At 41.8% G+C, this 16,436-nt stretch overlaps 1 protein-coding gene across 1 annotated transcript in view; it reads left to right on the plus strand.

The window, feature by feature from the left end:
* The window catches only part of ADAM12 (ADAM metallopeptidase domain 12), a 359,573-nt gene that overhangs the window by 216,435 nt on the left and 126,702 nt on the right, over positions 1-16,436 (plus strand). The window contains exon 6 of the mRNA XM_060241431.1: positions 9,036-9,219. Coding sequence (XP_060097414.1) covers positions 9,036-9,219 — 184 coding nt within the window. The remainder of the gene's footprint in view (positions 1-9,035; positions 9,220-16,436) is intronic.

The raw sequence follows: 16,436 nt of genomic DNA on the forward strand, positions 1-16,436 counted from the left end.
ACCTGCTTTGAGGGGCTATAAGTCATCCCAAATCCTATCTTTGTCAGACTTGGAGAGTGGATGGAGAAGAGCCTGCTGAAGACTCCCGGTGCATTTGGCATCTCTAACTCACAAGGGGGCTGTTCTACCACCTTCCAAACCAAATGAACCACAAACCAGTTTGAGGGAATGGCTCATATAAGATCATGGTTTGTGGTTCATACAATCATGAACCACGAACCAACATGAACCACCATTTCCTTGCTTTGTGCCCATCTCTAGTGTGTTTGTATCAGTTCCTTAAGGAATTCCTTAAACAGCTGGAACAAGCTTTGAGGTAATGAGAACTATAAAGGGATCTATAACCTAAGGAAAAGGGGCCTGTCCTATTGTAACATCTGATAGGGCATATATAAAGAAAGGGACAAAGGATTTGCATTTTGCCCTTTTCTTTTGAAATCCCTTGTTCAATCTAGTGCTGTGCTAAAAGTATGCTTGTGAACATTTTCTTTTTAATAAACACTTTATAACTATTGGTGCTGGCAAGGTTTCCCTTTGCCACATAGACCTCTATCATCTTGGATGTGCTGTTTTAAAAGGTGTGCCAAGGGAAGGCAGGCAGTTAGCAAGTGGCTATTCCTTCAGGGATACCCAACACAGTAAATGGTCCCTGTTATGACTAGGTGCTGGTTAGTGGGAGACACAAAAGCCTCAGAACTTGGGAATCCTGATCCTTCTAGTGGGAAATCCCACAGAAAGGTCAGGTGGTGATGGTGAATTACTCAAGAGTGGAAGAAACTAGGAGGGCAGGGTGGAAATGGGGTGTGCAGGCCAGAGCAGGCACATTCTGCCACAAGCAACTTAAGGTGCCTCTCTCACAAAACCAGGCCTGAAAGCAGAATTATAGCTTGGAAATCTTCAGTATAGAAAATGCTGCTTCCCACTAATTAACCTTTGGAATACTCTAATTAAAAAGTTTAAAAGATGTTTGTTTGTTTTTTACCCTCAGTTTGCTTCAGTTTTTAAAAAAACAAAACAAAACAAAATCTAAGGCTAAATTGAGCTAACATGAAAACTTATTAGGAAAAAAAATACTTATATATGATTGTTGTCCCCCCCCACCCCATCATCTCTGAAGGAAAGCTGTACATAAAGCTCTTACTGATAACACAATTACAGCACCTTGACTTCCAAGTGCAGAACATATAATCGTATTAGTATTATCACTCCCATTGTAACTTCAGCCTTAGCTTTTGGACAGCAGATACACAGCATAAGCAGTTATGCTGGATAAATATGACTTGCCATGTCAAAGGATTAACCTGCCTAACTAGGGGTCTTTGAAAGTGGATGATACATACGATCTCGAACAAATCTTTATCCTGTCAGTTGTGCTATTGTCTATTTGCTAGGATAAAGTACATTCATTTTAAAAGGTCACATTTGAAATTAGAACAACACTATGTTGTTATTTGCCAGTCAAGGTTCTTAGCTATTACCTTGAATATTCTGTCCTTTGGTAGCTGTAGAGATCAAGTAGTACAGCTTCTTAAAGAAGTTAAAGCATAGTTAGATAGCTAGAGTGTTTTTAAAAAACTGTGCTGGGAACCTGGGAAACAGGGCTATAAGGGATGCTCAGAAACTCTCCTAGGATTTCCCGTGTACATCAGAGGTGCTATATAATTAATAAATAGTTATAATAATACATTTTTATTCAAGAAAAGCTCTCTATGGATCCTACCAATGGGCAGGATTTGATCTTGCTTTTAAAAGATGACATGGCATCCTTTGTGCAGGTTCTTTTCTGCATGTGTAATTTTGTCACTTGTATGCCTGTACTGGCTTCCCTGCCCCCTTTTTGCACAAGTTTTGTTTCCTTTAGTGGTTGCCTCAATATTTCACTGAATCACTAGCTTATTCCCAAGCACTTAAAAGTGCAGGGAAATAAGCTGGAGATACAGCAGTGCAATATCAAAGCTGTCACTAGAGGAAGCAAAATATGTGTAGAAGGGGGGGCGGGGGGGGCAGAACGGCACAATACAGGCACCCAAGCAATGAAAATGAGACATGTGGAAAAGCCCCACATCTAGAAGCCAGGAATATGTGGTGATGTTTTACACATTCTCCACATAGTTTGACTAGTACAAATGTTACAGTCTTCTTTAGGAATGCTATGTGAAAGCAGTTTCAGCAATCTCTATTTTGTCCTATGATTGCCTACCACACTGTTTAACTTCCAAGTTATCCTGAAATTATATCATGTGAGATTGCTAGGCTCAAACCCTGAGTGTTTTAAGGTCCTACTCTTGACATGCTGCAGTCCTACTCAGTATTGGGCCCCCACATATCTGAATATTAATTTCCAAAATTATTGTGGGCTCTGAACATGGAACTCCCAGCACATATAGTTTGACAGAGCCTGAGGCAGATTGAGAAACAGTGTGATATGTGTTTATTCTCTTAGCTGGTAAGAGAATAAACACATAAACCCTTAGCTAGTAATTGGGGCCATAGAATCATAGAGTTGGAAGGGACCTCCAGAGTCATCTAATCCAATCCCCTACACAATGCAGGAAATTTACAAATACCAGAGAGCCAGTTTGATGTAGTGGTTAAGTGCGTGGCCTCTTATCTGGGAGAACTGGGTTTGATTCCCCACTCCTCCACTTGCACCTGCTGGAATGGCCTTGGGTTAGCCACAGCTCTGGCAGAGGTTGACCTTGAAAGGACAGCTGCTGTGAGAGCCCTCTCAGCCCCACCCACCTCACAGGGTGTCTGTTGTGGGAGGAGAAGATATAGGAGATTGTAAGCCGCTCTGAATCTTTGATTTAGAGAGAAGGGCGGGGTATAAATCTGCAATTCTTCTTCTTCTTCTCCTCCCACACCCCCAGTTCCTCCTGGTCCATGTCCTGGAGATGTCCAAAAAACCCTCCAGGATCCCAGGCCAAACTAGCCAAGAGAAAATTGTTGCCTGACCCCCGAAGTGGTGATCAGCATTTCCCTGAGCATGTAAGAAAAGGCCATGAGAACTAAGCATTGATGCAACCCTTCCTGCCCTCTCTCTCATGATCTGCTTAAGTTCACTGTTTGCTGTTCCACTGTAATGATAAAGGTGGGTGCTCAGGAAAATGCCTGTAAATTTTAACATGAAGAAGAAGAAGATATTGGATTTATATCCCGCCCTCCACTCCGAAGAGTCTCAGAGCAGCTCACAATCTCCTTTGCCTTCCTCCCCCTCAACAAACACCCTGTGAGGTGGGTGGGGCTGGAGAGGACTCTCACAGCAGCTGCCCTTTCGAGGACAACCTCTGCCAGAGCTATGGCTGACCCAAGGCAGGTGCAAGTGGAGAAATGTTTTAAAGTACATTTTAAAAAGGGTTTTAGTTAGAAGGAAAAGTAAACTCTGAAGAATTCTGTGTGTGCTTGGTTGTGATAGCAGTTAAAAGATTTTCTTTCTCTGTGGGGTGGTGGAAAAGAGTTGGATAAATAAATCCTTCCATGTGACTTTCCCACCAAAGTAGAATGAGAAAGCTTATTGGGGCTGTGTTACCACAACATTCACCATTAGCATGCAGTTCCAGCACATTCTAAAAATCATAAAGCACACTCTTCCACAATGCTTGGAAATGGAGGGAAAGTAAAGATTTCAGAGTTTAATTCAGAATACATCCTATCCTCCTAGGACAAAGAAGCAGCAGAATCTAGGCACAGCCATAGTTTAGTAGGGCATATCCTGGGGAACCACAGAAACTTTTCTCAGTGTGCTTTAAACTGAGCCAGAATTCCCTTCCACGAATTTTGTGGACTTCTTGTTGAACTGGAATGTGAAGAATTGTTAGGAATCAAGACCCAAAGTATTTTTGAATTTTAATCTATTTTGAATCTATTCATTATTTCAGATCTTACATGTGTTAATCTCCTAATGGTGATGGCACCCATTGCTGAGATCTAAATCAGGGGTGTATCAAACATGCTGCCCAGGGGGCTCCTATCAGGCCCTCAAGCAACTGGCTGTGTCTGCTTCTTTCCCCCTCTCTCTTGCTTCCTTCTGCATCTCAGCTTGCTTTGCAAGACTTGCTCAATCACACAGGAGCTACAGAGCAAAACTTCAATTTTTTACCATTAGTTGAGGCTCCTCCCCCTCCTGGTCCCCTGGGGATGGAGGAAAAGAGCCAGAGTTTCCTTTGCCTAGTTCCCTGGATCCCATGTGAAAAATACAAAGAAAGTACCTTTAAGACCAACAAGCACTAATGTTTTAGGCATGTTTTATTTTAAGGGTTTTTAAAAAATCTTTAGTCATGTTTGTCTATTCTTTAAAAAGTTTATATCTCTGCTGCCTAATCTTAGATAGGTATACACATGGCCTGGCCCGACATGGCCCAGCCCAGCCCAACAAGGTCTCATTTCTGTCAGATCTGGCTCTCATAACAGATGAGTTTGACATCCCTGTTCTAAGTATTTCACCAGTCATCAAGTCAGCCTCTGTATCTGCCACAGCAACTATATTGTGGGCATAGACTCTGTACCAGGACCTCAGAAGCCCCTCTAAGCTGACACATTTGTGGCTAATGTATCCCTATTTGTCAGGTGGAATCTATGGCTAAACTCTTAGACTAGGAACTTCAGGCCTAAATACTATTGGACACTGAATATTGGAGGTCTTTATTGAGACAAGAGACAAAGAAATTCTTATTGGCCTTCTCCAAAAAAGAGGAATACAGACTTCATAAAGAGATGTCCAATTTCCTTTATCCTTATAGGGTTTTGTACGATCCTAAAGAATCACACCTGTGTGGTCCCTAAAACAGCTAGGAGCTCATTTTATCATTCCCCTCCCAACCAATACTCCCTCTATGCTGTGGAGTCTTGTAAGCAAAAATTCTATTTCACGAGCTACTGGCATTAAAGTTGTGAGCTACTGCATAAATTAGTTTCCTCTGGGACTATTTTTCCTGAGCTAAGACAAAAATGTGTGAGCTGGAAGCTAAAAAAACTGTGAGCTAGCTCACACTAACTCAGCTTAGAGGGAACACTGCTCCCAACCCATTTCATACTGGAGATAGGGAGTCCCAGGCTCAATAGATGCAAAGCCTCAGAATGTACACCAAAATGTCACAGACATACAGTGACTTGCACAAAGAATGCTGCTTTACTTTGGTGGTGGGAATATAACAAACACATGTACTTTGTTAGTCTCCATTGCATCGTATGTATCACAAGCACAAAACAATTTAGGGGCAGGAATTAAAGTAAGGCTTATCCAGTTGGAAGCTTTTGGCAAGACGACTGCAATTACATAAGCTGGAATGTCGCCACTTCATAGAAGCAGTTGGAATTAATATTGTTCATTTCTAAAGGATCCTGTTAAACCTTGTAACAGTTTATTGAGAGTCTTATCCCTGACTTGCAGAAGGAGAGACAGGTATGTATGCAGTAGGGAGGTGATGTGCAGTGGAGGACTCTTAGAAGAAATGCTGTATAGTAATAGACTTGCTAGAACAATGACATCCAAATTTATTGTTTTCAGCTCAGGTAAATGTAGGGTTCAAGTGTTGGTGCACAGATCCATGACCTCTTATCATTGCCATTTACTGATCAGCAAAGAAAGTGGGGCTCTTTCTTGAGCTCTGATTAATCAAAAAGCAGTTAGGTTCTGTTTATTGCTAATTGATATGACAGCCGAACTCCAAGGTCTCTGTTTTCACATTGCAGCAGAGAGCTGCATACATACACAGTCCTTGCACTGCAGCAGTAAGGGGCATTTGAGAGGCAGTGACATAGAAACTGCACCCAACTAGCCCCTGTCTCTGTCAGCTTCACTAGTAATATTAGTAGTCAGCTACTTTTTCCTCCACAAGAAATTATCGCTTGGTCTACTTTTTATTTGCCAGTTATTGATACTTATCTGCCTTTGTCACTATTTTGGAAGATAGTAGTTGCAGTACATTTGTCTATTCCCCCTCGCTGATTTGGAATGGAAAAGAAATGTTATAGGTTTTTGTCCTTTGAAAATGTCCTAGGATAATAATCCCCAATGCAGTGCCCATTGGCACCATGGTACCCTTTGTTGTGTTTCCTGGTGCCCACTTCCCTTCTTTTTCAAAGCAAATACTAGCTTTCCTCCACCACATTTATTGTATCTGCAAGATGTGCAATGACTTTTAAGCAATGAGCATTGATAGGTTTATGTAATAGGAAAATAAGAGTATCATTTATTTAACCAGAGACATTGACTATGTAGAAGCTAGGCAAGATTTTAAAAGTCACAATATGTCATAACCCAATGCATTGTATAGCTCTTTATAACACTTAAGTGGGTGTAGTTAGGATGATAGACATGGAGTAAAAAGATGCAAATTCTTGAGGATTTTTTTTTCTATGCATGACATTCATTCTGAACAGCTCTCTCTTTTCCTGTAAGGCACAAGATGTTTTTCCCTAGGTTACTAATCACAGTGAAGTATGATTTACTGCATTAATGTGATATTCATAGCTGGTAAATACAATAGTAGTACAGCCATTAATCTTAGAAACAAAGTATAGAATAGCAGAATCCAAAAGAAGCTGAAGATGGACGTCTGAATTGTTTTTGCTGCCTTGTGCAGTGGGAACACACCATGGGAGGAGGCATGCCTCCCCACTTGTGCTGCTACTGTTCAGCTCTGAGACGACCTGTCTTGAAACCATTATAAGTGGGAGGGTGCCTCAATGTGCCCCCATCAGCTCCACTTAAGGTTGCAGGCATTTTCTGCCACTGTATGGAACCCAGCTGCAGTAGCACAGTGCAGAATGACCATGTGTTGCTCTCTGCTTGTGCTGAGCCAGCTTCTCTGGTTGCAGAGATTCTCCACCGGACTTTGGGTTCCATGGCACCAGTGTGGAGAGAGCAAGCACCCCCTCCCAAGCTGTTCCAACGTAGGCCACAGATGGGCATTTCAAACTACCTTAGACCCAGGCTGGGTGACAACAAACACTTTCCTGGATCTATCACACTTTAGGACTAACTGCCTGGGATCTGTACGCGTTGAGAAAGAAAAATATTATATGATCATCCTGAAGTAGCACCATTGCAATTTGTTTGATTGTTTGATTGTTTTAATATTGCTTATTGTTTAATGTGTACTTTATGTTGTTAGCTGCCTTGAGTCTGCATAGAATGGGCAGGATATAGATAGAACATAAATAAATAAACAAACAAGAAATTCAAGCTTTGCCAGTTCCTTCCTCCCAGATAGCAGCTCTTCTGATAAGACTATCCATTAAACCAGTTGGGTAGTGAATAGGGATGGGCACAGAAATGCCCACTACCCTAATTTCAGGCTAAAATCCTCTGGGTCATGGTTTGCAATCTTAGTTCATGTGAGCCCCCTTCACAACCCTTCTACAACTCTCCGGGGTTTTTTTGAGGTTTGTGCAGGTGGTGGTGGGAAGTGAGGGGAAGTGAAAGGGATCACTGAAATGGCTTGCATCAATTTCAGCCTAACAGCTGATGGTGCACCTGTGTCTTCAATCAAGAAAGACAAAGAACAAAATGGAATCATAGTCATTTAACCCTTCCCAGGTGATCCCCTTCTTTCCAGGAGATCCCCCCCCCCCTTCCTTCTGGCTGAGGCTTGCTCAGCCAGGAGAAAGGGAGACCCTTCCTGGGAGATTCCCTTCCCACTTTCTCCTGGCCAAGCCTTGCCACAGCGAGGAGAAAGGGAGACCCTTCCCAGGAGATCACCCCTCCACACACACACTTTCTCTTGGCTGAGGTTTGCCACAGCCAGTAGAAAGGGGGACCCTTCCCAGAAGATCCCCACTATGTCCTGGCTGAGGCTCACCACAGCCAGGAGAAAGGGAGATGGTTCCCAGGAGTTCCTCTTTCACTTTCTCAGCAAGAGAAAGTTATTTTCCCAGAAAGCACTTTCCTGGGGTTGCCTTCTTTGAGGGGTCATAACTTGGACCCCATAAATCCAGTCCTCACCAAACCTGGAGAGCTTGTAGAGAAGAATCAGCCAGAGACCCCGTGCAAATTTGGTGTCCCAAGCACACCAGGGGGAATTCTACTGCCTTCTGAATCAAAGTGGTTTGTAAGGCAGCTAAAAATTGAGATGGTCTGTGGTTCGTGAATGGGGCACATCATGAACCACAAGCTAAACTGCATTTTTCCAATTTGTGCTCATCCTACTTGCTGCTATCTGCTGCTTTCATGGGAGGGGTACTTTTTCCTGCACCTGGGTGGAAGTAGCCTAGATTTGCATGCAAGCATAAACCATAGTATATCCATTCAGATGTAACTACATTTTGCTGCGAACAAGAAAGTTATTCATCAGCAACTTAGGGTGCAGATCCTAAGAAGCATTTCCAATGATGGAAGGATTTCCTGAAGGATCACCAAGAACAGTGTTCTAGAAAGCATTTTAGGTTGCAGCAGAAGGAGGAATGTCAGAAATCTGACCTCCACTAACAGGAAATATTCTATCCCTATAGTATCTAATCCAAGCGGCACAGGGAAAATGCTAGTAAGGCTGAAGCCCATTGCTAGCTTATTCCTGTACAGCTAAAGCATGGTGTGTTGGTTTGCTATTAAAGCCTGATCCACTGGACAGATCCTCTGTCTTCATTCTTAATATACCAATTTGGGCTAATTTAGGTTGCTTTAGTAAGTTAGCATTAATTTCTAGTTTGTTATTTTTATTGATGTTTATTCAGATAATAAACTTAAGTACACTCACATTTCATTCATTTTCACATTAAGAACTGTCAACAGAACATTTTTGTTAATTTTGCAAGGCCATTGCAGATACTTTGAGCAGCAGTAATGAATCTCTATAAAATGCAAATATAGTTTAGCTTGGCACTGAGCTCCAGAGTTTAAACAGAAATAAATTGAATCGCCAAGAGTAGTGAATAGTTTGACCATTACAAACGTACAGAATTTACAGTTTGCGCCATGGCTTGATATTCTGAACATATGTTTCTCTTTCATATTTGTTAAAAATCTGTTACTTAATTAGATTAGATACAGCTCAGCACTGTAAAGGTAAGCATAATATATATATTTTATACCATAGGGGATATATTTTATTTGAAGATAAAGCCTCTATATTGGAGCCATTGGAAGGTGCTATAAGTGAACACATAATCTACCAAGCAGAGAACCTAAAACTAGGCCTGGGTTCTTGTGGTCATCATCTCAACATCTCAGGTATCGCACAGGAATATGCTGCACAGTCTAATCAGATGTTTATTACCAGGGTAAGTTTTGTATTTAAATTTCATCCATTCTATGGTTATTATAACAACCATTTCACATCATAGATCCCATCTCTCTTATTGAAGATCTCAAATGTTTGAGCCAGTTTGTTCTGAATTAGTAGGACCTCTGGCAAACATTATTGTCATCCAAGGATTTAGAAGTATCCACATCCTTTTAATTTAAGTCTACATGGCAAAATTCATTTATTTTCATTTATAGTAAACCTTTCTCACTGTTTAAGGTAAAAGACTAATACAAGGTAAGACTAGTACAGTAGAACTATTTAGTGTTTAGTCAATCAGTAAGCTGATTACCTAGTAGGATAACATTTTACTCTAACACTTTATCCCTAGTAAAACTACATAAATGTGGTGGAATGTCATTTGTAATTATTTTTTTTAAAGAGGAAGTACGCCTAAATCAAAATGTGTATCTAGATAATGAGAATTCAATACAATTAAATAGAAGGGAGTTGGGTCAAATGAAAGAATGAAAAAATGAGCAATGACTCACAAAAAGTTATACCCTGCTGCAAATTTTGTTAGTCTTTAAGATGCTACTGGAATCTTGCTGTTTTCAACAGCCTCTATTAAAGTGACAACACATTTTTTATTCAAGTTAGTTGGGTGGAGATCAAAACACTACCACTTTGGGTAAGCATTCTCCTACACAGACTTTTTAAAAAAATCATAAATATACCTACTCTTAAATGAAGCTCTCATATTTTTTTACAATTGAAATGATCAAGACTCAACAATTACTCTAGAGCCTCTGTTTTCAAATATATATATATATATATATATATATATATATATATATATATATATATATATATATATATATATATATATATATATATATATATATTTCATAGATATTTATATTAGATGGGGAAAACCTGTCCTTCTTAGGCAGTGCAGCCACTGGCTTCTCCTTGCTAAATTCTGAGTACATATGTACTTATATATATATGTCCTTTTGTTTTACCTAGACTTGTAGCAAGAGCAATTAACAGGCAACTTTTATTACCTTTTATTGGTTTCCCATGCAAATTCTATCTAGACCAAATGGCCTTTCAATTTGTTTATTACACTATTTTGATCCTAACTTTGTATCACTCTACACTCCTAACCCACCAGCTATATGTAGTTCTGCTCACTCTACCCCATTCCCTCATCTGAAGAAGTGCTGAAGAAGTATGCATGCATACAAAAGCTTACATTCTGAATAAAAATTTGTTGGTTTTAAAGGTGATACTTGACTCCTACTTTGTTCTACTGCTTCAGACCAACAAGGCTGCCCACCTGGATCTATCTATATGTACTTACAGTGTGTCACAGAAGTGAGTACACCCCCTCGCATTTTGTAAATATTTAAGTATATCTTTTCATGTGACAACACTGAAGAAATTACACTTGGCTACAATGTAAAGTAGTGAGTCTACAGCTTGTGTAACAGTGTAAATGTGCTGCCCCCTCAAAATTATGTAACACACAGCCATTAATGTCTAAACTGCTGGCAACAAAAGTGAGTACACCCTTAAGAGATAATGTCCAAATGGGGCCCAAAGTGTCAATATTTTGTGTGGCCACCATTATTTTCCAGCACTGCCTTAACCCTCTTGGGCATACAGTTCATCAGAGCTTCACAGATTGCCTCTGGAGTCCTCTTCCACTCCTCCATGACGACGTCACGTAGCTGGTGGATGTTAGAGACCTTGAGCACCTTCACCTTCCATTTCAGGATGCCCCACAGATGCTCAATAGGATTTAGGTCTGGAGATATGCTTGGCCAATCCATCACCTTTACCCTCAGCTTCTTTAGCAAGGCAGTGGTCGTTTTGGAGGCGTGTTTGGGGTCGTTATCATGTTGGAATACTGCCCTGTGGCCCAGTCTCTGAAGGGAGGGGATCATGCTCTGCTTCAGTATGTCACAGTACATGTTGGCATTCATGGTTCCTTCAATGAACTGTAGCTCCCCAGTGCCGGCAGCACTCATGCAGCCCCACGCCATGACATTGCTACAGGGTGGGAGGTCAGCCTGTCACTGCTCAGATCATATGCCGCATGCTGCATCAAATTGGTCTGCAGGACTGTCGTCCCAGAAGGAAGCCTCTTCTAAAGATGATGCACAGGAAAGCCCGCAAACGGTTTGCTGCAGACAAACAGACTAAGGACATGGATTTCTGGAACCATGTCCCGTGGTTCGATGAGACCAAGATAAACTTATTTGGTTCAGGTGGTGTCAAGCGTGTGTGGCAGCAACCAGGTGAGGAGTACAAAGACAAGTGTGTCTTGCCTACAGTCAAGCATGGTGGTGGAAATGTCATGGTCTGGGGCTGCACGAGTCCTGCCAGCACTGGGAAGCTACTGTTTAAAAGATTGAAGGAACCATGAATGCCAACATGTACTGTGACATACTGAAGCAGAGCATGATCCCCCTCCCTTTGAAGACTGGGCCACAGAGCAGTATTCCAACATGATAACGACCCCAATCACGCCTCCAAAATGACCACTGCCATGCTAAAGAAGCTGAGGGTAAAGGTGATGGACTGGCCAAGCATGTCTCCAGACCTAAACCCTATTGAGCATCTGTGGGGCATCCTGAAATGGAAGGTGGAGGTGCGCAAGGTCTCTAACATCTACCAGCTACATGACGTCGTCATGGAGGAGTGGAAGAGTAAGTAAGAAAGTAAGTAAATTTATTTTTATATCCCGCCCTCCCCCGCCAAAGGCGGGATCAGGGCGGCTCACAGACATGGAATACCATGATTTAAATAAACTACAATCTAGACAAGCAAATTTAAAATACAATTCAGTTACATAGGTTGGTTAAAATACATAAAACAGCTATTAAGGAATTAAAATTAGTTGAGGTGCTATAGATCACAATCGTACATAAGATGGCTAGGTGGCTACAAGTCAGTTTAGCCAGGTTCTGTCTTAAAAGCGGACTCCAGTGGCAACCTGTGAAGCTCTGGTGAACTGTATGCTCAAGAAGGTTAAGGCAGTGCTGGAAAATAATGGTGGCCACACAAAATATTGACACCTTGGGCCCCATTTGGACATTATCATTTAGGGATGTACTCACTTTTTTTGCCAGCAGTTTAGACATTAATGGCTGTGTGTTACATAATTTTGAGGGGACAGCACATTTACACTGTTATACAAGCTGTAGACTCACTACTTTACATTGTAGCCAAGTGTAATTTCTTCAGTGTTGTCACAAGAAAAGATATACTTAAGCATTTAAAAAATGTGAGGGGGTGTACTCCTGTGACATACTGTATATGTCCTCAAGACTTTCAACAAACCACAAATAAACTCTGGCGCTTGATTAATGACTTGAAAATCTTAATATCACTTTAAAAATACTATTTTGCTTCCTAAAATAGACAACAGCATCAAATATCAACAGTGTAGCCACTGAAAGCTTATCGCATTTCATCGATTCAGATGGGTAGCCATGCTGATCTACAGCAGAACAAAACTTGAGTCCAGTGGCATCCTCAAGACCAATGTAAGTATTTGCGTGCAAGCACACTTCTTCAGACATCAAAAATCAACAAAGTAGCCACTGAAAGCTTATCACATTGCATAGATTCAGATGGGTAGCCATGTTGTCTGAAGAAGTGTGCTTGCTCACAAAAGCTTATACCTTGAATAAAAGTTCATTAGTCTTAAAGGTGCTACTGGACTCTGACTTCATTCTGAATTGCATAGGAAAGGGCATAAAGAGTTGGTCTCTAGATTCCAATCACGTGGTAAATCCAGCATTAGTATCCCTTCTTTGCCACTTCACTTAGAAATTGAAGGAGACAGCAACCGGTATGCAAAGAATAAGTTTACCATGTGCCTGAAAGCTACAGAATTCTCTATGTGATTTTAGCACCTCTGCAATAAACTTCTCAGCAGTTGCCTTTCCTGCCCAATCATTTCAATAATAAGTTCAATGTTAAAAATACTCATGAACAGGCTATGAAATAATAGCATGGTGAAAAGAAGACTGAGAATTTAAGGGTGCTATTTTTTTTTCCTGTTAGCATTAATTTGTAAATCTCTTATGTAGCTTAATTATTTCTTTTTAAAAAATTGCAATCTTGGATGAATGAGGAAGCTGATTGTGCTAAAGCAGAGATTAGCTGTGCAGGCAAAGAGAAGTGATAATTAGGGGCATTTTAGAAACAAATTGTCTATCCAGGAAACACCCCTTCCCCAGCAAGTAATGGAAACAATTAATAATATTAATCAGGCACAACATGCTCTCAAGCTCAAACTACTACAGTTGATTCTATATCTTATAGAGCTCAGTTGCTTTATGAAGTTTTAATTCCTTTGTAATTTACACTTTAGGGAGCAGTCAGAGCCAGCGTGTGGGAGTCAGCCAAGTAGATGGTGGCCTGGGGTGTACCCTGGCCTAGGGAAACCAGAAGGTGCCCCCTTCCCACAAGCGCCACCCACACCCGCTGCAATCCCAACCTTACCGAGGCTGCCCAAGCCTTGGCGAAGTTGGGGGCATGGCAGCAAGCGCACGCTAAGTGTACCCACTGCATTCCCACCTCGCTAAGGCTGCCCAAGCCTTGGCGAAGTCGGGGCATGACAGCGAGTGCACTCTAAGTGCGCTTGCAGCATGCATCCCAACCTTGCTGAGGCTGCCCAAGCTCTAAGCATGCCCACTGCCATCCAGGCATGATGCAGCCTGCCCCGTGTCCGGCCCTCTCCCACTTCAGAGGGAGTTGGGAACAGATCTTTCCAGCTCCCTTTGAAGTGAGAGAGGGCCAGGCACAGGATTTCGTGCCCTGATGATGTCACTTCCGGTGACATCATCGGACTGCATGCATGAATAGACACCTGGGGGGGCACAGGGGCAGCCTGGGGCACTAGAAACTCTAGTGCCGGGCTTGGGAGCAGTCAAAATACTTCTTATTAGTTTGTTTGGAGTTTCAGAAACTCATAATGAATTATGGGTGTCTGGTAAAACTTCATATATAAAAAGGATTCGTTTTTTAAAGGGTGGCTTTTTAAAAAGTCAAATACATGGAGGAAAGTTCCATCACTGGCTATTAATCATGATGGCAAAATGGAACTGTCATGTTCAGAAGTAGTATACTTCTGACTAACAGTGGCTAAGGCAGCAACAAGGAGGAGTCCTCTGTGCACCTTCCAGGCCATCTGGTTAGTTTTCAAATTTCTGTAATCCAAACCCTGTTGTCTTATTTATAGATAGTCCCAGCCTGTTCATCACATAGACTTATAGTATGTAATCCTCCTTGAGTCTCAGCAAGAAAGGCAAGCTATGAATAATGTAAATAAATAAATCTGTTAGAAACAGGATGCTGCATGAGGTTGACCATTCTGTAATAAATCCACCTTCCAAGTGTCTGAAGAAGAGTAGTGCAGAATGCACTTAGAGCATTCAGTGTCAGGCAGCTTAGAAACTTTAAATCCACAGGCACAATAAAGCAGCATAACCTGTTCTGCATACCAATCTTATTCCTGAGTCCCAATCTTCCCATTGCTCCAGAAGTATTATACAGTCCAGGGGATTGTAGAACAAATGTTAGGTTCCCATGCTAGACTAACATTATCACATCAAATGTCACCTCATTCCATCACATCCACGCTGGTATTCCACTTCATCCCTTTGATCTGCTGTGCCAGCACTTGTGCAGTGGAACCAAAGTCAATAAACTTCCATTTCAAATAGATGTTGGAATTTGCAGCTATACATACACTGGTTATGAGGATGATGAGGATGATTCATTCTTAACATACAAGCAGAAACCTGTAAAAATTCTTAGCTAAATTCCTTCAGTGTCTTCTGACCCCCATTACAGCGACATTTCTATTCCCTTTCTTCCAACTAACATTTCCTCCTGCCATCTTTTCCCTTCTACACCCTACTTCTTCTTGCCCCCTTAGCTCCAGCACTGGCCCCCTCCCACTGCCTTCTTTCCTCAGACTGTGCCCCTGTCATCTCCTCTCTCTTCTTACTGTTTTGCCTACCCACCCATCCCTCTCTCACAATTTTGCCAGTTCATCCATCCCCCTGCTGGTCTGTCCACCTGCCCACCCATTGCCAGTCTGCCTGCTAACTCATCCCTCCAAAGCACTTTGCCTGCCCTCGTATTTCCTTCATCAGTGCTCTGCCTGCCTGCGCTCCCACTGCCCTTTGTTCACCCATCTATCCTCCCCTCCACACTTGGCAGGCCAACTATTTGCCAACCTACCTTGTCTGCCATAGCATCTTCCCTTCCCTGCCATCTCAAGTTGTGTGGGGTGTCGTCTCCTCCCACCCCACCTTGCAGCTCCAACCCCTACCACTGTGCTCACTCCACTCCTTTCCCCCACACACCCGAAGGTCCACTGCCTCTGCCCATCAGCAGCTCCAACAGAGGGGCTTTGTGTGCGAATGCACAAACACTCCTTTCTTTCCTCCCTAGTTTTAGATTTCTCTGCAAACCTGGGAGCATTCCAGAGGTTTGCTGAATAAATTCCTTTCTGTCTATATGGCTGGAGATTTACGCATCCACAGATGGAGGCCAAGTTAACTATTAGATGATGATATGGGATGGCCTTCATGCTGCTGTGTTTGTGTAGCATCCTGTGTCTAACTATATGGTACCCATATGAGCCCATTCCTCAGTGTTGATGCAGGATCTTGCAGGATCATGCATCAACACCTTTAAAATGAAAAAGTCAATAGACAGTATGTACTCTTGCCAATGTGTTCCTCTTGATTTTCAAGGGGGAGTATGTTTTTGTGTTTTGCATGATGTGAATGTTGAGGAGTAAGCTGGGCAATACAGTATTTCAGCAATGCACAAATAAATGTCCTTATAAATCTTGGCCAGGAGACTCCAGCTTTATTGTTCAGACTGCCTCAGCTTGTTAGGAAATTTCTTCCACAAGTCTAGAATTGGACATTCAATTTGGATTAAATTGCTTTAGTCTATTTTTTTTTAATGTTGGAAATCATTTGTTTAGACCCAGGACAATATGCAATTATTTAGTATGAAAAGCACAAAAGCCCTTGCTCAAACTTGTTAGATTCTGTCGAAAGCTCATTTCTGTCCCCAATTTCATACCAGGAAAAAGTGGTAGCCAGCTTGCCTGCAGTAAAACTTCCTGGCACTATAGATGATTATATAACAACATCCCCTCAGAAAGCATTTATAACCTGTGCATGTTTACTCATAAGTGAATCTCTCATTTCA

Source organism: Heteronotia binoei, chromosome 6, assembly GCF_032191835.1.
Source record: "Heteronotia binoei isolate CCM8104 ecotype False Entrance Well chromosome 6, APGP_CSIRO_Hbin_v1, whole genome shotgun sequence".
Lineage (NCBI taxonomy): Eukaryota > Metazoa > Chordata > Lepidosauria > Squamata > Gekkonidae > Heteronotia > Heteronotia binoei.